Raw genomic sequence first — 13,606 nt, 5'->3', positions numbered from 1 at the left:
TTTGTTACTTCATGAAGTATGTGCATATCCTCAATAGTTGAATTTCCCCTTTGTTACTTCATGAAGTATGTGCATATCCTCAATAGTTGAATTTTCCCTTTGTTACTTCATGAAGTATGTGCATATCCTCAATAGTTGAATTTCCCCCTTTGTTACTTCATGAAGTAGAGGGAATATTACTTTTACTTTCCTCATAATTCAAGGATTTGCAAAACACATGTTTGTTTCTCACACAATTATACTTTGAACAAGTAGAGCAGTAAAAATTTATATTCTTTAGATTCATCCGTGAGCATTTCTACTATTAAAAGAATGAACAAATGAATCAAAACCATGACACCTTACCCATTGGGAACCAATGGATTCGAATTCACTAACTAAGCCATGTTCAGAGCTAGAAACAACTGAATTTGATGATGAAAAATCTCAAGAGTTTTATTCTTCATTGGAATAATTATCACATGCTAATACTTCAATTTCATCTTTTGATAAAAAACGTTTCACTTCATTTCCTTAGTTAACACACCATTCCTTCACTTCTCCCTGACTTACACTGAGAAAATGACTCAGACATAACACCTTGAGTGAGTATGGTCACTATGGTTTGAGGTGGTTGCCAACTAATGTTTATAGCCTGTATCATCAACTGATGATAGCTGTACTGAGTACAAAGCATGAAATTATCAACTGATGACGACCACCATTAAAGGGTTAAAGACACAACCTACCTTCTTGAAGTCCTGGATCAAAAGAACATGGTTGCTTCTTCACAGAATAAAATGGCTGAGAAAACCACACTGGATAAATTGTAAGCTGTCAATTGGTTATTCACATACATTAAAATAAGTGTATACAAAGGACCATTTCTAAAAATAAAAAAGAGGTGAATGGAGCTACTGTGTTTGATTCATTACATCAGCAAAATAAAAAGATGAGGTTTTCTATTTTATATTCTAGCTTGATAATATTAGTAATTTGAGTTCCTAGTTTATACAAAACTAGACTCAGTGTTTTGATATCACAAACATCTATTTTTAAATAGTGCTGCATTCAACATACTACTTGACTCACTAAAATCTATATTTAGATGTGTTCTTTTAATATTTATTAAGAAATTAACTCATATAATATACAATTTGATTCCAAACTTATTGACATAAATTAATAAAATAACAGTTCAATAAAATTTTGAATGCAACTCAACAAACAAGATAAGGTGGCCTTCAACTCATGACCTATAGTGAAAGGGTTATTAACTGATGCTCATGTAGCTGCACACTAACTTAGAAATAACCATTTACTGATTGGACTGCCGAACTCCAGCCATGTTGGTTTGAAAAAAAAAAACCTATGTTAATTAATACCCCAATAACATAAAAGATTATGATACTGTCTAGATCTACATCTACTTGTCAAATATTAAATAACAATTTCTGCAAACAAAATGGATGGAGGAGTTTGGACCTGCTTTTAGTACTATATATTAGTTAATTCTTACATTAAAAGTAAATATCAGAGGAACATATCTAAATATGTGTGTGTCACATTATTGCTGTTTGTAGCACTGGTTCAAATTATATAGTTGTGATATCAAAATACTACGTCTATAGTTTCATATGAATTACAAACTCATATTACCAATATTTACAAGCTAGAATATAAAATAAGAGCCCAATAGTTTTTTTACAGTTGTTGAGATATGGTTTATATATTGAATCAAGTAGTGACCCTGCTCACCTCTTTCCCCTTATATTCACTTACTTCAATATATGACATGAGTAACCAATCAAAAGCTAAAAATGTTTCCCTAGTCACCTTCTCAGCCATTTTAAACTGCTTGGAAGCCATCTTGTTCTGTCAAACCAAGATCTCAAGCACATTATGTTTTAGTCTGCTTGAAATTGCATACTTTTTCAGAGAAAATATAAATTACTAATCTTGATAAATTTCTATGCTATATATAGAGTTATCTATGATTGTCTGGTTATTTCAATTCTATATATAAATCATAAAAGAATTATTTCACATCCTCCATGGACAAAATTTGAAAAGGCTTAGCAACCTACAGCATGTTGCAAATGAGTACAGAAATCATAACTAAATGATATAATTGTTTGCTATACTTATTTAATTACTGTTCCATGTTTCAAGAATTTATTTTTAAACAGTAATATTCTATAGACATACATAAAGTATAATAATTTAAACATTACTGTATGTTACAAGATACTAGTCTACTAAAATACAGCTAAGACAGCATCACTTTGTAAAGATTAATGGTCAGTTTTATATCATTGAATACTATACAATGCATTCACATACACAACAACAGTGCAAGTTCTGCGATGTTTGACCAGCACAACTATAACTGGAAGGTCAATATAATAGAAACAACAAATAAATAAATATATATAAATGTACAATGTTATGAAATTTAAGCTATTTGGAAAAACATTCATGTTTGTGTTATAATTTACAGTCATTCTAGAATTTAAAAAAAATGTTTCCTTCCTTTCTGGTTGGTTATAAGGTCAGTAAAATAGAAAGAACCTACATAGCCATGGTAGAGAAAATAACAGACAAAATATAAAGTTTTACTGAAAATGAGGACTTGAAGTGTATTTATGAGATTGCATATATCATAACTGAGGATATGGGGCAGAGGATTACTTTTACAATCATAACATGAAAGTCACTTCGCACTCAGATTAACAATGAAACAGATTCAATATTTTCACAAACAAATCTTTAGTAAAAATACTTCATTAAAAAATCTGATTTTGTGTTTGTGAAAAACTTTCAATCTTTACTAAAAGTCTACCATATTTTGTGAAGGTAAACATATTACATCAAATGCCACAGTATAAACACTTAAGTCATTTATAATACACCAAACCCAATATTACGAGTAGCCAAAATGTCAGGATGAAAACAAGATTTCTGAGGGATCATACAGAAAGTTGCACATCTGAACATTACAAGATGGGCAAGTTGTTAAATTCTGTTTGTAAATACAGATGGATAAAGTAAAGATTTAGGCAGTATTCTTTACCCTGTAAAGTTGAGAGATAGAAACACCAAACAATTCTCAGCTTGTTAAAATTTGGAAGTTTAAAAAATAATAAAACTCCTGAGCCAAATATTTCTCCAAGAGTCTTGAAGGACATTAAAAATTGAATACTTTAGCCACTTACTAATAATTTTTGTAAGTCTTTAAACAGCAGACAAGTGCCAATAGATTGAAAATTGTCTGATGTTACTCGTCTTTACAATGAAGGTGATAAAAAATGTTCTAGTAATTGTAAGCTTATTAGTCTTACATTAATGGCTGGAAAAAGTTTTGGAAAATCTGATAAAAGATGCTTTGTAAAGTCATTTGGTAAAGCTTAAAATTTTGTTGGATAGCTAGCATGGTTTCTTTCACCAGGATAAAACTTAGACCAATGTTTTGACATCATTTGAAAATGTTACTTCTAATGTAGATAAAGGTATAAATACAGATTTAGCAATACTTGGATTTCAGAAAGATTTTGACAAGGTGTCACAGAAAAGACTTGTAAAAAATTATCTTTGTAGATGTGGGAGAGAGGTTGGCTAATTGCACAAGAACTGGCTAGATGGAAGAAAGTAGAGGGTTGTTATAAGTGGGATATCTCAGGGTTCAATGTTGAAACCTTTGTTCTTTTTTATTTATAACAATGACAGAATCAAAGGAATGGTCAATGAACTGCTTGTAAATGCAGATATTAACATTTTGAGGGTTTCTGATAATTATTTAGAAAAGGATTTAGATTATTTCCATGAGTTGGATAAATAAATGGATGATGCATGTGGATTATAAGTAAATTATATCTTTGATGACAATAACTCTGAGTGTTGTGAAAGAAAAGGGTCATAATGTTTGGTTCATCAGCCTCTAAGTTATACTGTACTATCAGTGAACTGTTGCTAGTGATGAACCAAATAAAGATTTTATTTTATTTAGATAAATACTAAACATACAAGCATAAAAAGGTTATAATTTCATAGTATAGGTCATCTGGAGTACTGTGTTCAGTCTTGGGCTCCTTGCATCAGGAAGAACATTGAACTATTTGGAGAGGGTTCAAAACAGAAAAATATCTGGAACAGAAAGGTTGTCATAAAAGGACAAGTTAAGATCTCTAAAATTGTTTTATCTTGAAGAAACTGAAGGGGGAATGTGACAGAGCATTTACAATCAAGGGAATTTATAGTACTGATACATCATCTTTTTTCTTACTTTACAAGGCAATGGTAGAATTCATGGACACCAACATAAGTTTTGATAAGGTAGAAATCACCTCCTGCTAAAACATGTTTCTTTTCCTAAATGACAGGTTATGTTTTAGAAGAGGTTGTCTTCCGATGTGAGGGTTGCAAATAATTTAAGCAAGTTTAAGGGTAGGTTTGATAAAAATTTGAATAAGGACTTGTTTTGAGTTTTTATTTTGAAGTTCATTTAGTGAATGGGATGGCCTAGACTGACCAACAGGACCTTTTGCTGTCCTCAAGTTATTTATGTATGTATATGTAATTTTATTGCTTATGAATTACAGTTTAATGCTGGTTTCAGTTTCATTATTTCCACAGTCTCTTTCATTCTTATGTTATTTGTTGTTGGTACTATATACCATGGCATAACCAATGTAATCTCATTGATAAATATATCAATAAACAATGCAGAAATTTAAGCATATCGAGCATTATTGATTCTCTATTTTATCTTGAAAAAGGTCCTCTATATACAGTAAAATGTGGACATTTTGATATTAAAATATCTTTTAATTTATATCTCAACACACAAGTTTTTATCCATAAATGGAAGACAGACACAAAAAGACAATTTATATATACAACAATTCACTTTAGAAGAGTGATAAACTTTATTTAAAAGAAATATCTTAAAATGCCATCAAGTAATGAAAATCCATTTCTTAACAATTTGTTTTGCACTTTCTATTTCTTTAAGATATTTATCAAAATATTATATAAATATTTTAATTTAAATATGTTATTTATTAAATGGAAATTACCTAAACAACCAAATTTTAGGTAGATAAACAAGCATTACCTGTGTAGCTTGCCAACTGAAGAAACCATAGCTCCATCCTTATTTCAAACACTATACTATAATAATAATGTCAAAAATTGATATTTTTTCTATTAATTAAAGTGTTCTAAAGATACTACCCTCTTGGTCACTGACTTTTTTTTAATTAGTGTCTTGATTATTGTTAATAATTTATTAGAACACTAACTAATCTTTAATTGGATGTAATAACATTTCAAGTTTCACCAGATTTTATAAGCACAGTAGTTTTTGTGGAAAAGGTATCTAAAGCACGATTTTAGTCGCCAAAGTATACATAAAAAAAAATGTAAAAAATTACACTTTTGCATTACAGTCTACATTATCCACAAATGTACAATTGCAGACAATGGTACAAACTACAATAAAGTCTGGTACTAGTCATACAAAAATAGTGACAGATGCAATTGTAACTTTTAACCACTGTCAATACCATTTCCAATTGAGTGTAAATTTTCACTGTAAGTTTCTCATCGTTAATGTTAATATAGTGGTAATAATTTGGCATTTATCTGTGAATATTAGTGTGATAGAACTAACTTTGGTAAAGGTAAGCCTAAACGACCTGGAAAACAGGTTTGAGATTGAAATTATTTACGCCACGAATCTGATATTTTAATTTGGTTGTCTTAAAATTACCTATTTAAAACTACACACTTACCTTTTCAAGAAGATTTGCTATATGATACGACGCACTCGTCATTGTGTACGTCTGTGTTTAAAGTTCACTTCAATCAAATCTTCCTAAAAATACGCTACCGGTAATGGTGAAAAATTTTCATTAGTAATAGTATCTTTCTTGCCTTTAAGCGAAGTAAAAATAAACCACTAGACGTCGCCTTAGAGAAGAAAGTACCACTCTTAATAGAATATTTTGTTATTATAAATTCAGTGATGAAAAAGGAACAAGAGTATATAAGGTCTATTGTCGTTAAAACTAAATTTATGTTCCTCTTTTGATTACGTTTAAATGAATAAAAATAATTATCTTCTTTACATTACCTCATACGTTTTTTGTTTTTTTTACATAATTCAGTAACTATGTAAAGTTTCTTTCTTAATCTGAAGATGACCTAGGAAGGTCGAAATGTTGTTCTCTCCTTATTAATAAAAGTGTTAATACCCACATCAGCCGTTCCGAGATACAATCTAAAGTTCGATATTGATTAACAAACAAAGTTTTAATAGGCAGCAATTGGCATGTTCAGAGTGATACTTGAGGGAAAAGTCTTGCGTAACTGAGCTATAAAAGTAACTCAAATAGAAAAGACGATGTTTCAAAAGACTTCCATCTTCATTCTTCAGGTCAGTTTACACTATTCAGAGTATCCGTGGAAGGATTTAGGTTGTAGTAAATCAAAAACATTCGGAAATATAAGATTTATTTTCATTCTGTTCGTGGATTCTTGGGTATAATCGACAGTCTTCGTAAAAAGAAAATAAACAGAGGGTGGGAGCTCCGCTCCATCTTTGCAAAAAACAAAACAAATGGGGTTATTACAGGATCCAAGGAACCAGGGATGGGTTCAAACAATCCAACACTTAAAAAAATTGGCATGACAGGAAAATATGAGTACCTTAAGCAAAACTCACTGTCATCGGACGAGCACTGAATATTCTACCCAGCCAGTACTGAACTAGAAACCTCGACTGGAAGAAAAGAGTCTTGATTAATAAGAATGTACATGAATCTTTTATCAATAAAAAAACTTAAGAAAATATGAAATGTGGTTTGGCTTTTTAGGAGCATCGTTGAAGTAATCATTAAATATAGCATTTTTTATTGTACTCAAAGGGTCTTGCATCAGTGAAATAGGCTGTCTTTGGAGTCTTCTTGATCGTCATTGTAGACACTAACTGGAATCATCAGCTTGCATATGAAGCCTGGTAAACTTCTTTAAAAGGATGTTTAATGTGTGTCGTGATTATCAGCATTCGTTCCTAATCTGTTGACTTGAGTCTGCTTACTTCGGGTGCTTGTTTTTGTGTGTGTTCGACAATTAGAGGTAAAAGAGTTTTCTTTGGATGTGTCTAGGCTTTGTATCTCTTTAACCTTGTGTTTGTGTTTGCTGATCTTCCAATTTTTTTCCATTGTGTCTGTAGTTTGTGCTTGTTGTATCAGTTTTTGAAGGAGTCCATACAGTGTCCTGGAAGATTGAAGTGGACATGATGAGATTGATTGGTGATTCTTGTAGCGGGGTTATCGAAATAAGTGAACAACTCAAAGCCCTAAATATTATATCCCACAATGCTCTCGCCAGTTTTGATATCATAGACCCCTTCACGAACCATCCAATTACAGAAACCCTCTGTATCATCAAACATGTTGAATTGACATAAAGATAGAAACTATTACAGAACTAGCCACAACTTGTCTACAATGAACATGGAATCACCACTCTTTTTAGTTTTAACACGCCCCTCCAACCCTCACCCAATGGTACAGTGGTATGTCTGCGGACTTACAATGCTATAAACAGGGTTTTGATAGACCAAGAGAACAGAGAACTAAAAATACTTTTAGGAGTCACCATCAGGGAAGCGTTTGAACAAAAATTCGTTTCTTCTACCAGTAAGAAACTTAGCTTTTAAAGACGCTGAGTTGACGAAACGTTTATTATCTGGCCCCATAGTCATGACAATTTATTAATTGTTTGTTTGTTTTTGAATTTCGCACAAAGCTACTCGAGGGCTATCTGTGCTAGCTGTCCCTAATTTAGCAGTGTAAGACTAGAGGGAAGGCAGCTAGTCATCACCACCCACCGCTAACTCTTGGGCTACTCTTTTACCAACGAATAGTGGGATTGACCGTCACATTATAATGCCCCCCACGGCTGAAAGGGCGAGCATGTTTGGCGCGACGGGGATGCGAACTCACGACCCTCAGTTTACGAGTCGCACGCCTTAACACGCTTGGCCATGCCGGGCCTCAGTTTATTAATTATTTTACAGCATTTTAATTCCATAGACAACAGAACCCATTTCGCCACTGAAAAGGAAAGTAAAAATAACCTACTATTTCTTGAAATTTTCATGAACAAACAGAATCACAGGTTTGAAACGACCACATCCAAGAAAACAACTCAAACTGATAGATGCTCACATTTCTGGTCTTATTATTAAACTTTTACTAAACGCTGCATGATTAAATGCTTGAACAAAATTCAAAACATACACGTTGAAATCTCCATCGAAACCTCACGCAGACACATTATATCCACTTTCAAACAGAACACGTGCCCCTATAGTTTCATCATTTCAGAAAACATAAGACTACAAACTGGTAAAACGTGCTCGAAAAACGAGTCCAACGCTGTTTGTAAGTAATGAAGTAAACTTGGATCTGTTGATGTCAAAACTTGATAAAAAACAAACAAACTGGAATGCATTTTGAAGCAAGAATAAAATAACACAAAAACCTTATGAGACTAATAAAACACAGAGCTCTGCCCTATTAGAACATGCTTTGTTGACTAGATATAAAACAGACTAGTATAACTGCAGACACATCGACTCAAATAATTTCTGCTAAACAAGAAAAACAGAAAAATCGTTTTGCATTAACACGGTGAAACCATCGCTGAATGCACTCACTCTTGGAAATCAACAGCTTGTGGTCATAATCTGTCAAATCATCACTCGTTCAATCAATCACGTTGGTAATAAGGTTTATAATTCCAGTAATTAAACATGTCATTTTTAATTTTACTTCTACCTCTTACCTTTTGTTTAACCTGTTTACGTTGAAGTTAACTTCCAGAAAGTTCTATCATTTGCTTTGATTTTTGATTTATCATGTGTGTGTGTGTATATATTTATATCTTTTATTCTGACGTCAACCTTGACGCTGTCGAATTCATTAATGTGATCAAAAAGTACTAAATCGCAAATTTGCATAGGGCACTGACTCAGGATTTATATTCATATTTATTTATCGTGATTTAAAAGGTCATTGTTTCAAAATTTACCCCTTTTAATGAATGTATATTACTACTGTTTAAACGGATTCGGCTTTTATTTTGGACAGCAAGAAATTCGACCGCGTTTCGTCATTTCTGAAGAAATCATAGTTGCAACAAGCGAAGCTGTGATTGGGTGATTTCCCGAAAAAACGCAGCTTCGTCAGCTGATGATAGAGAAGCGCTTGTGTCAAGGCAGTGAACGCATGAACATCAGAAGCGTGAAAACATGTTTGGTGGTTGAAGTTTAACACACGTGCGTGAAAGTTATTTCAAGAAGTTTTTAAGGTTAATAACATTCCAATTATCCTATATGGTGTTCCTATTAAACATTAAGATCAAACATTTTTCGTTCGATTGGTTAGTCTAACTTTGTGGTCCACCATACAATGGCTGAAGAAATGTATTCAGAGCGGCAGTTTCCACAGATTAAGGGAGATTTACTAATAAAGGTAGGCACTAAACACGTAGAAGCTAATACCTGTACATATTACATTATTAACCATGTTTAGTTTGTTTAAGAAGGTCACTTTAATCTATGCTATAGCAGTGCCTGATAAATTATATTTACGTTTCACAAAACCAAAAAAGCACATATTCTTATTTTATTAATTTAAGTTATTTATTATTAGTTAAATAGGTTTTTAGAAACATAAAACGCTTGTCAGTTTGCTTAGTGTAAAACGTTTCTATGATCTAAAGGTAACACAGAAATTACGTTTTATATTGAAGTATCATATATGTGCACCATAGAAATAAAAACGTTTTATGATCATATATTTCATACGTGCACATGTTGTGGATCGCTACAAGAGGTCTAAAACGTGCATATATTTTAACAAATCATTACAATTTATCAAAAGCTGTCACTGAACTGTCAAAAATAAAAATATGTAAGTGATGCCTCACAAAAGCGACCTCTTTAAACGAATTTTAAGAAAAGCGTTAAATATTAAAGTTCTGAAACAAGAATTGGTTTGTTTTGAATTTTGCTCAATGCTACACGAGGGCTATCTGCGCTAGCCGTCCCTAATTTATCAGTGTAAGACTAGAGGGACGGCAACTAGTCATCACCACCCATTGCTAACTCTTGGGCTACTCTTTTACCAACAAATTGTGGGATTAACCATAACATTATAATGCCCCCACGGCTGAAAGGGCAAGCATGTTTGGTGTGACGGGGATTCGAGCCCGCGACCTTCGGATAACGAGTCGAGCGCCTTAACCACCTGGCCATGCCGAACCCCTGAAACAAAAATAACCTTACAAAGAAGTGTACCAAAGTACGTAAAACTTATTTAATCCTATTACATGTTTGTTTGTTTTTTTGGTCACACAGTATACATTCAAAAATATCGTCATCAATGGATTGAAAGTAACACGAATAACAACGTGAAATGTGATAAAACGGAAAAATTAGAAAATGTTTAAATACAATAAGAAAATATGCGGTCAAAGGCTTAGCCTAATTAGCTTCATTCGTTAAAAACATTCTAATGAATATTTAATATTTTTAACCCTTTAAACAATGTCCAGGTTCTAGTCGCTTTTTATTTATGTGTGAAAATGTAAATGAAATTCATAAAAGGTCAGATTAAATTTTTTTTCAAAATCATATGTAAATATCGATTTTCTCCATTCACAGTTGTTAATTAACAGTATATTTATTTCTCTTTCGAAGGTTATTAAGCCTAGTTAGTTAGTTTTGTTGTTGTTGTTTTAAGTAGAATCATTAGAGTTCTTGTCCGGATATATAAAATTTTACAAAATAATCCTCGAAACTGAAACAACAAGACCTAAACTACAGTTAGCTTGCATTTTTCTTAAACGAAAAATTACGAAAGATGAATTCTACTTCTATATGTGTGTGAAATATATAATCTATTTCAGGAAAACACTTTTAATGATTGTAAAGTATTGGCGTTTCGTCATCTAGCCTCAGTTAAAACGTTAATAAGGTTTTTCGTAAATGAGTTTCACGTGCGGCGTATCCGTTTATTTGAATACTAACCAATAGATTAAATACTTTCTTAGGAATACGTATATCTTTATTCTTCTGTATAGTGCGTGCGAAAGCCACCAGGTGATTTTTAGTCACTCAGAAGAAGGAATAAAGGAAAGTGTTAAACATTGTTTTTGTGACTGTGTTATTGTTAATCTGTTCTATTAGAGAGTCTACACATAAAGCCATTAGTTTTAATGGCACTACGTTTGAAACTTTATATTTTAGGCGTAATTAAATATATCCACTAAGATTTAGTGTTAGATAGGATAACATGTATTCTGATCAATTTAACTCAAAAATGCAATACCCTATGACCCCAGCACATCATGAATGTATTTTGATCAGTGGTAAAGGCATTTCCCATATTTTCTGTTTTGTATTGTAGAATAAACATCGTTTTACATTATTGTAATTTCAGCTTGTTTTGTTTTGTGTTATTACAAACACAAATTAGGACCTCCTTATATTAGTCCTAAGATGTTAATATATTGGTTTTCAACAATTTAAAATACTATACGTTCGAAAATGAAGTCAACAAGAGCCACGCATTTCCCTTTAAATAGTGTTTTGTGGTCGTATTGTTGTGTACACACCAGCAGCACACTATCAGGGGTTAAAGTGCGAATTTTGAATTGAATCAATTTATTGTTGATTGTCTGAATAGCATGTATTGTAATTCTTGGCGTTATCACAACCCACATTGATTTAAATTCTACTGATTAGTTTTAATCTCTTACATGTTAATGGACTTCAGTATAATTTATCAGTGGCGGATCCACAGTTGTTGGAAAGAAGAGGTTCCACAACAGGGCGCGAAGGAGTCCAGAGGTTATATTGGTTTCACTTAGCATAGGTTTGTATACGGTTGAAGTAATTTGCAAACAAAAGAAGGGTGTGATGAGTCTGGAAAGACATAAGGTAATTATTTCCACATAAAAACATTTTATTGTCGCCAAGAAGGGGGGCCACGACTCTCTGGATCTGCGAATCTTTATGTATTTACTGTTCAACACCTTTTATTTTAAATTAATATTCTTTACTCAAATATATTATATTGGACTTTAGTTTGCTTCGAAGCAATTTATGCTATAGTTTAAAGTTCAAACAACCGTCTGGCAGTTACCTGAAGAATGATGAAATTTAATGAAAACGTTTATCAAGAACGTAAATGAAACAGACAAATAATTGTGTTTTAATGAAAACGTTTATCAAGAACGTAAATTGTTTGTTTGGTTTGTTTTGGAATTTCGCACAAAGCTACAAGAACGTAAATGAAACATAAATGAAACATCTCTCATCTCGGGATTGAGACGTATCATTTACTTGAAAAAAATTATAAAACGATTTATAATTATAATTTATAATTATCTTACAGGTTTTTTATCAAACGAATGCAGGTAAGTCAATCACAGAAAAATTAAGTTTTTTTTTTTTACCACAGCCTTGCAGTATTACAGTTTATTGAAAAAGTGTTCCGAATTAAAAACATTACTGTTTTATTGAGAGATATGTCTATAATTAAAGTAAACAGTTATTAATCAGAGTTCATCTATTAAATGCTTATGTGTTAGACAATAATTACCAGTCATTGTTTTTTTTCTTTAATATTATTAAATCAATGAACCGTATTTATCACCTTTCAATTACTTATGAGTATGAACTTTGTCCAGTTTTCTGATACACTCTACGTGTAATAATTTCTTAATGTTAACTGGAACATTAGCAAAATGTCGTTATTTATTTCAAAAACAGCTACGTTATATAGCACGTACTATTCACTTGTTGCGTGTTTATTCCTATCACTCAAAACTTCATATTTTCCACCCATATAAGATCACTTCTGTGGCTTTAAAACAGAAAAGTCCCCGGTTTTGAGAGTAGCGTTATTTAATACGTTTTTTAAAGCTATTCTCAGAACATCAACATATCGATTTTTCGTTTAATGTACTGCATATTCTTTCCCCATAATGTGCGTGTGCTATATTGTTGTGCACTGGTGTGCAGTTTGTTACCTGTTCTACGAACTATTTTGCAACATCGATTGAAAATGGGCTGGAACCACTTTTGATATTTTTTTATTGTTTATTACCAAATGGTACTTATAGAGATGTTTGTTTTGTTGTTGTTGGGTTTTTTTACCGTTCTTAAATTGCGATTTCAAGAAAAAAAAGCTACTGTGTAATTTTAAAGTGTCAGTTTAGGAAGTGGTTATTATCAAAAGTATGTGTTAATACAAATACTTTAATAGTCGTTGTTTTATGTGACACATATAAAGTTTTCATCGGTTTCTTTATTACTAGTGAGATAGCGTCAAGTCTACAGATGTATAGCTCTAAATGCTGGGGTTCGATTTTCCGTGGCGAACACAGCAGATATCCCACTGTGGCTTTAGTCTGAATCAATCAAACAAGCAAATAAAATAATCCATTTCAATATTGAGTAGAATGTTAATTAACGGCTTTCTTTCGTAATTCGAGAAATCTAAGATAACGAATTATGTTCTCTTTATGCTATTGAAAAAAATAAAACGTG

General features: G+C 32.1%; 2 protein-coding genes across 2 annotated transcripts in view; one reads left to right on the top strand and one right to left on the bottom strand.

Moving 5' to 3' along the window:
• Positions 1-5,947, bottom strand: part of Cand1 (Cullin-associated and neddylation-dissociated 1) — an 80,483-nt gene extending 74,536 nt beyond the window's left edge. Inside the window, 1 exon segment of the mRNA XM_076493603.1 lies at positions 5,772-5,947. Coding sequence (XP_076349718.1) covers positions 5,772-5,813 — 42 coding nt within the window. The 5' untranslated portion in view covers positions 5,814-5,947.
• Positions 5,948-9,259: 3,312 nt separating this feature from the next.
• Positions 9,260-13,606, top strand: part of LOC143246597 (dual specificity tyrosine-phosphorylation-regulated kinase 4-like) — a 64,268-nt gene continuing 59,921 nt past the window's right edge. The window contains exon 1 of the mRNA XM_076493600.1: positions 9,260-9,521. Coding sequence (XP_076349715.1) covers positions 9,459-9,521 — 63 coding nt within the window. The 5' untranslated portion in view covers positions 9,260-9,458. The remainder of the gene's footprint in view (positions 9,522-13,606) is intronic.

Source organism: Tachypleus tridentatus, chromosome 3, assembly GCF_004210375.1.
Source record: "Tachypleus tridentatus isolate NWPU-2018 chromosome 3, ASM421037v1, whole genome shotgun sequence".
Classification (NCBI taxonomy): Eukaryota; Metazoa; Arthropoda; class Merostomata; order Xiphosura; family Limulidae; genus Tachypleus; species Tachypleus tridentatus.
This window is presented reverse-complemented; position numbering and strand designations above follow the sequence as displayed.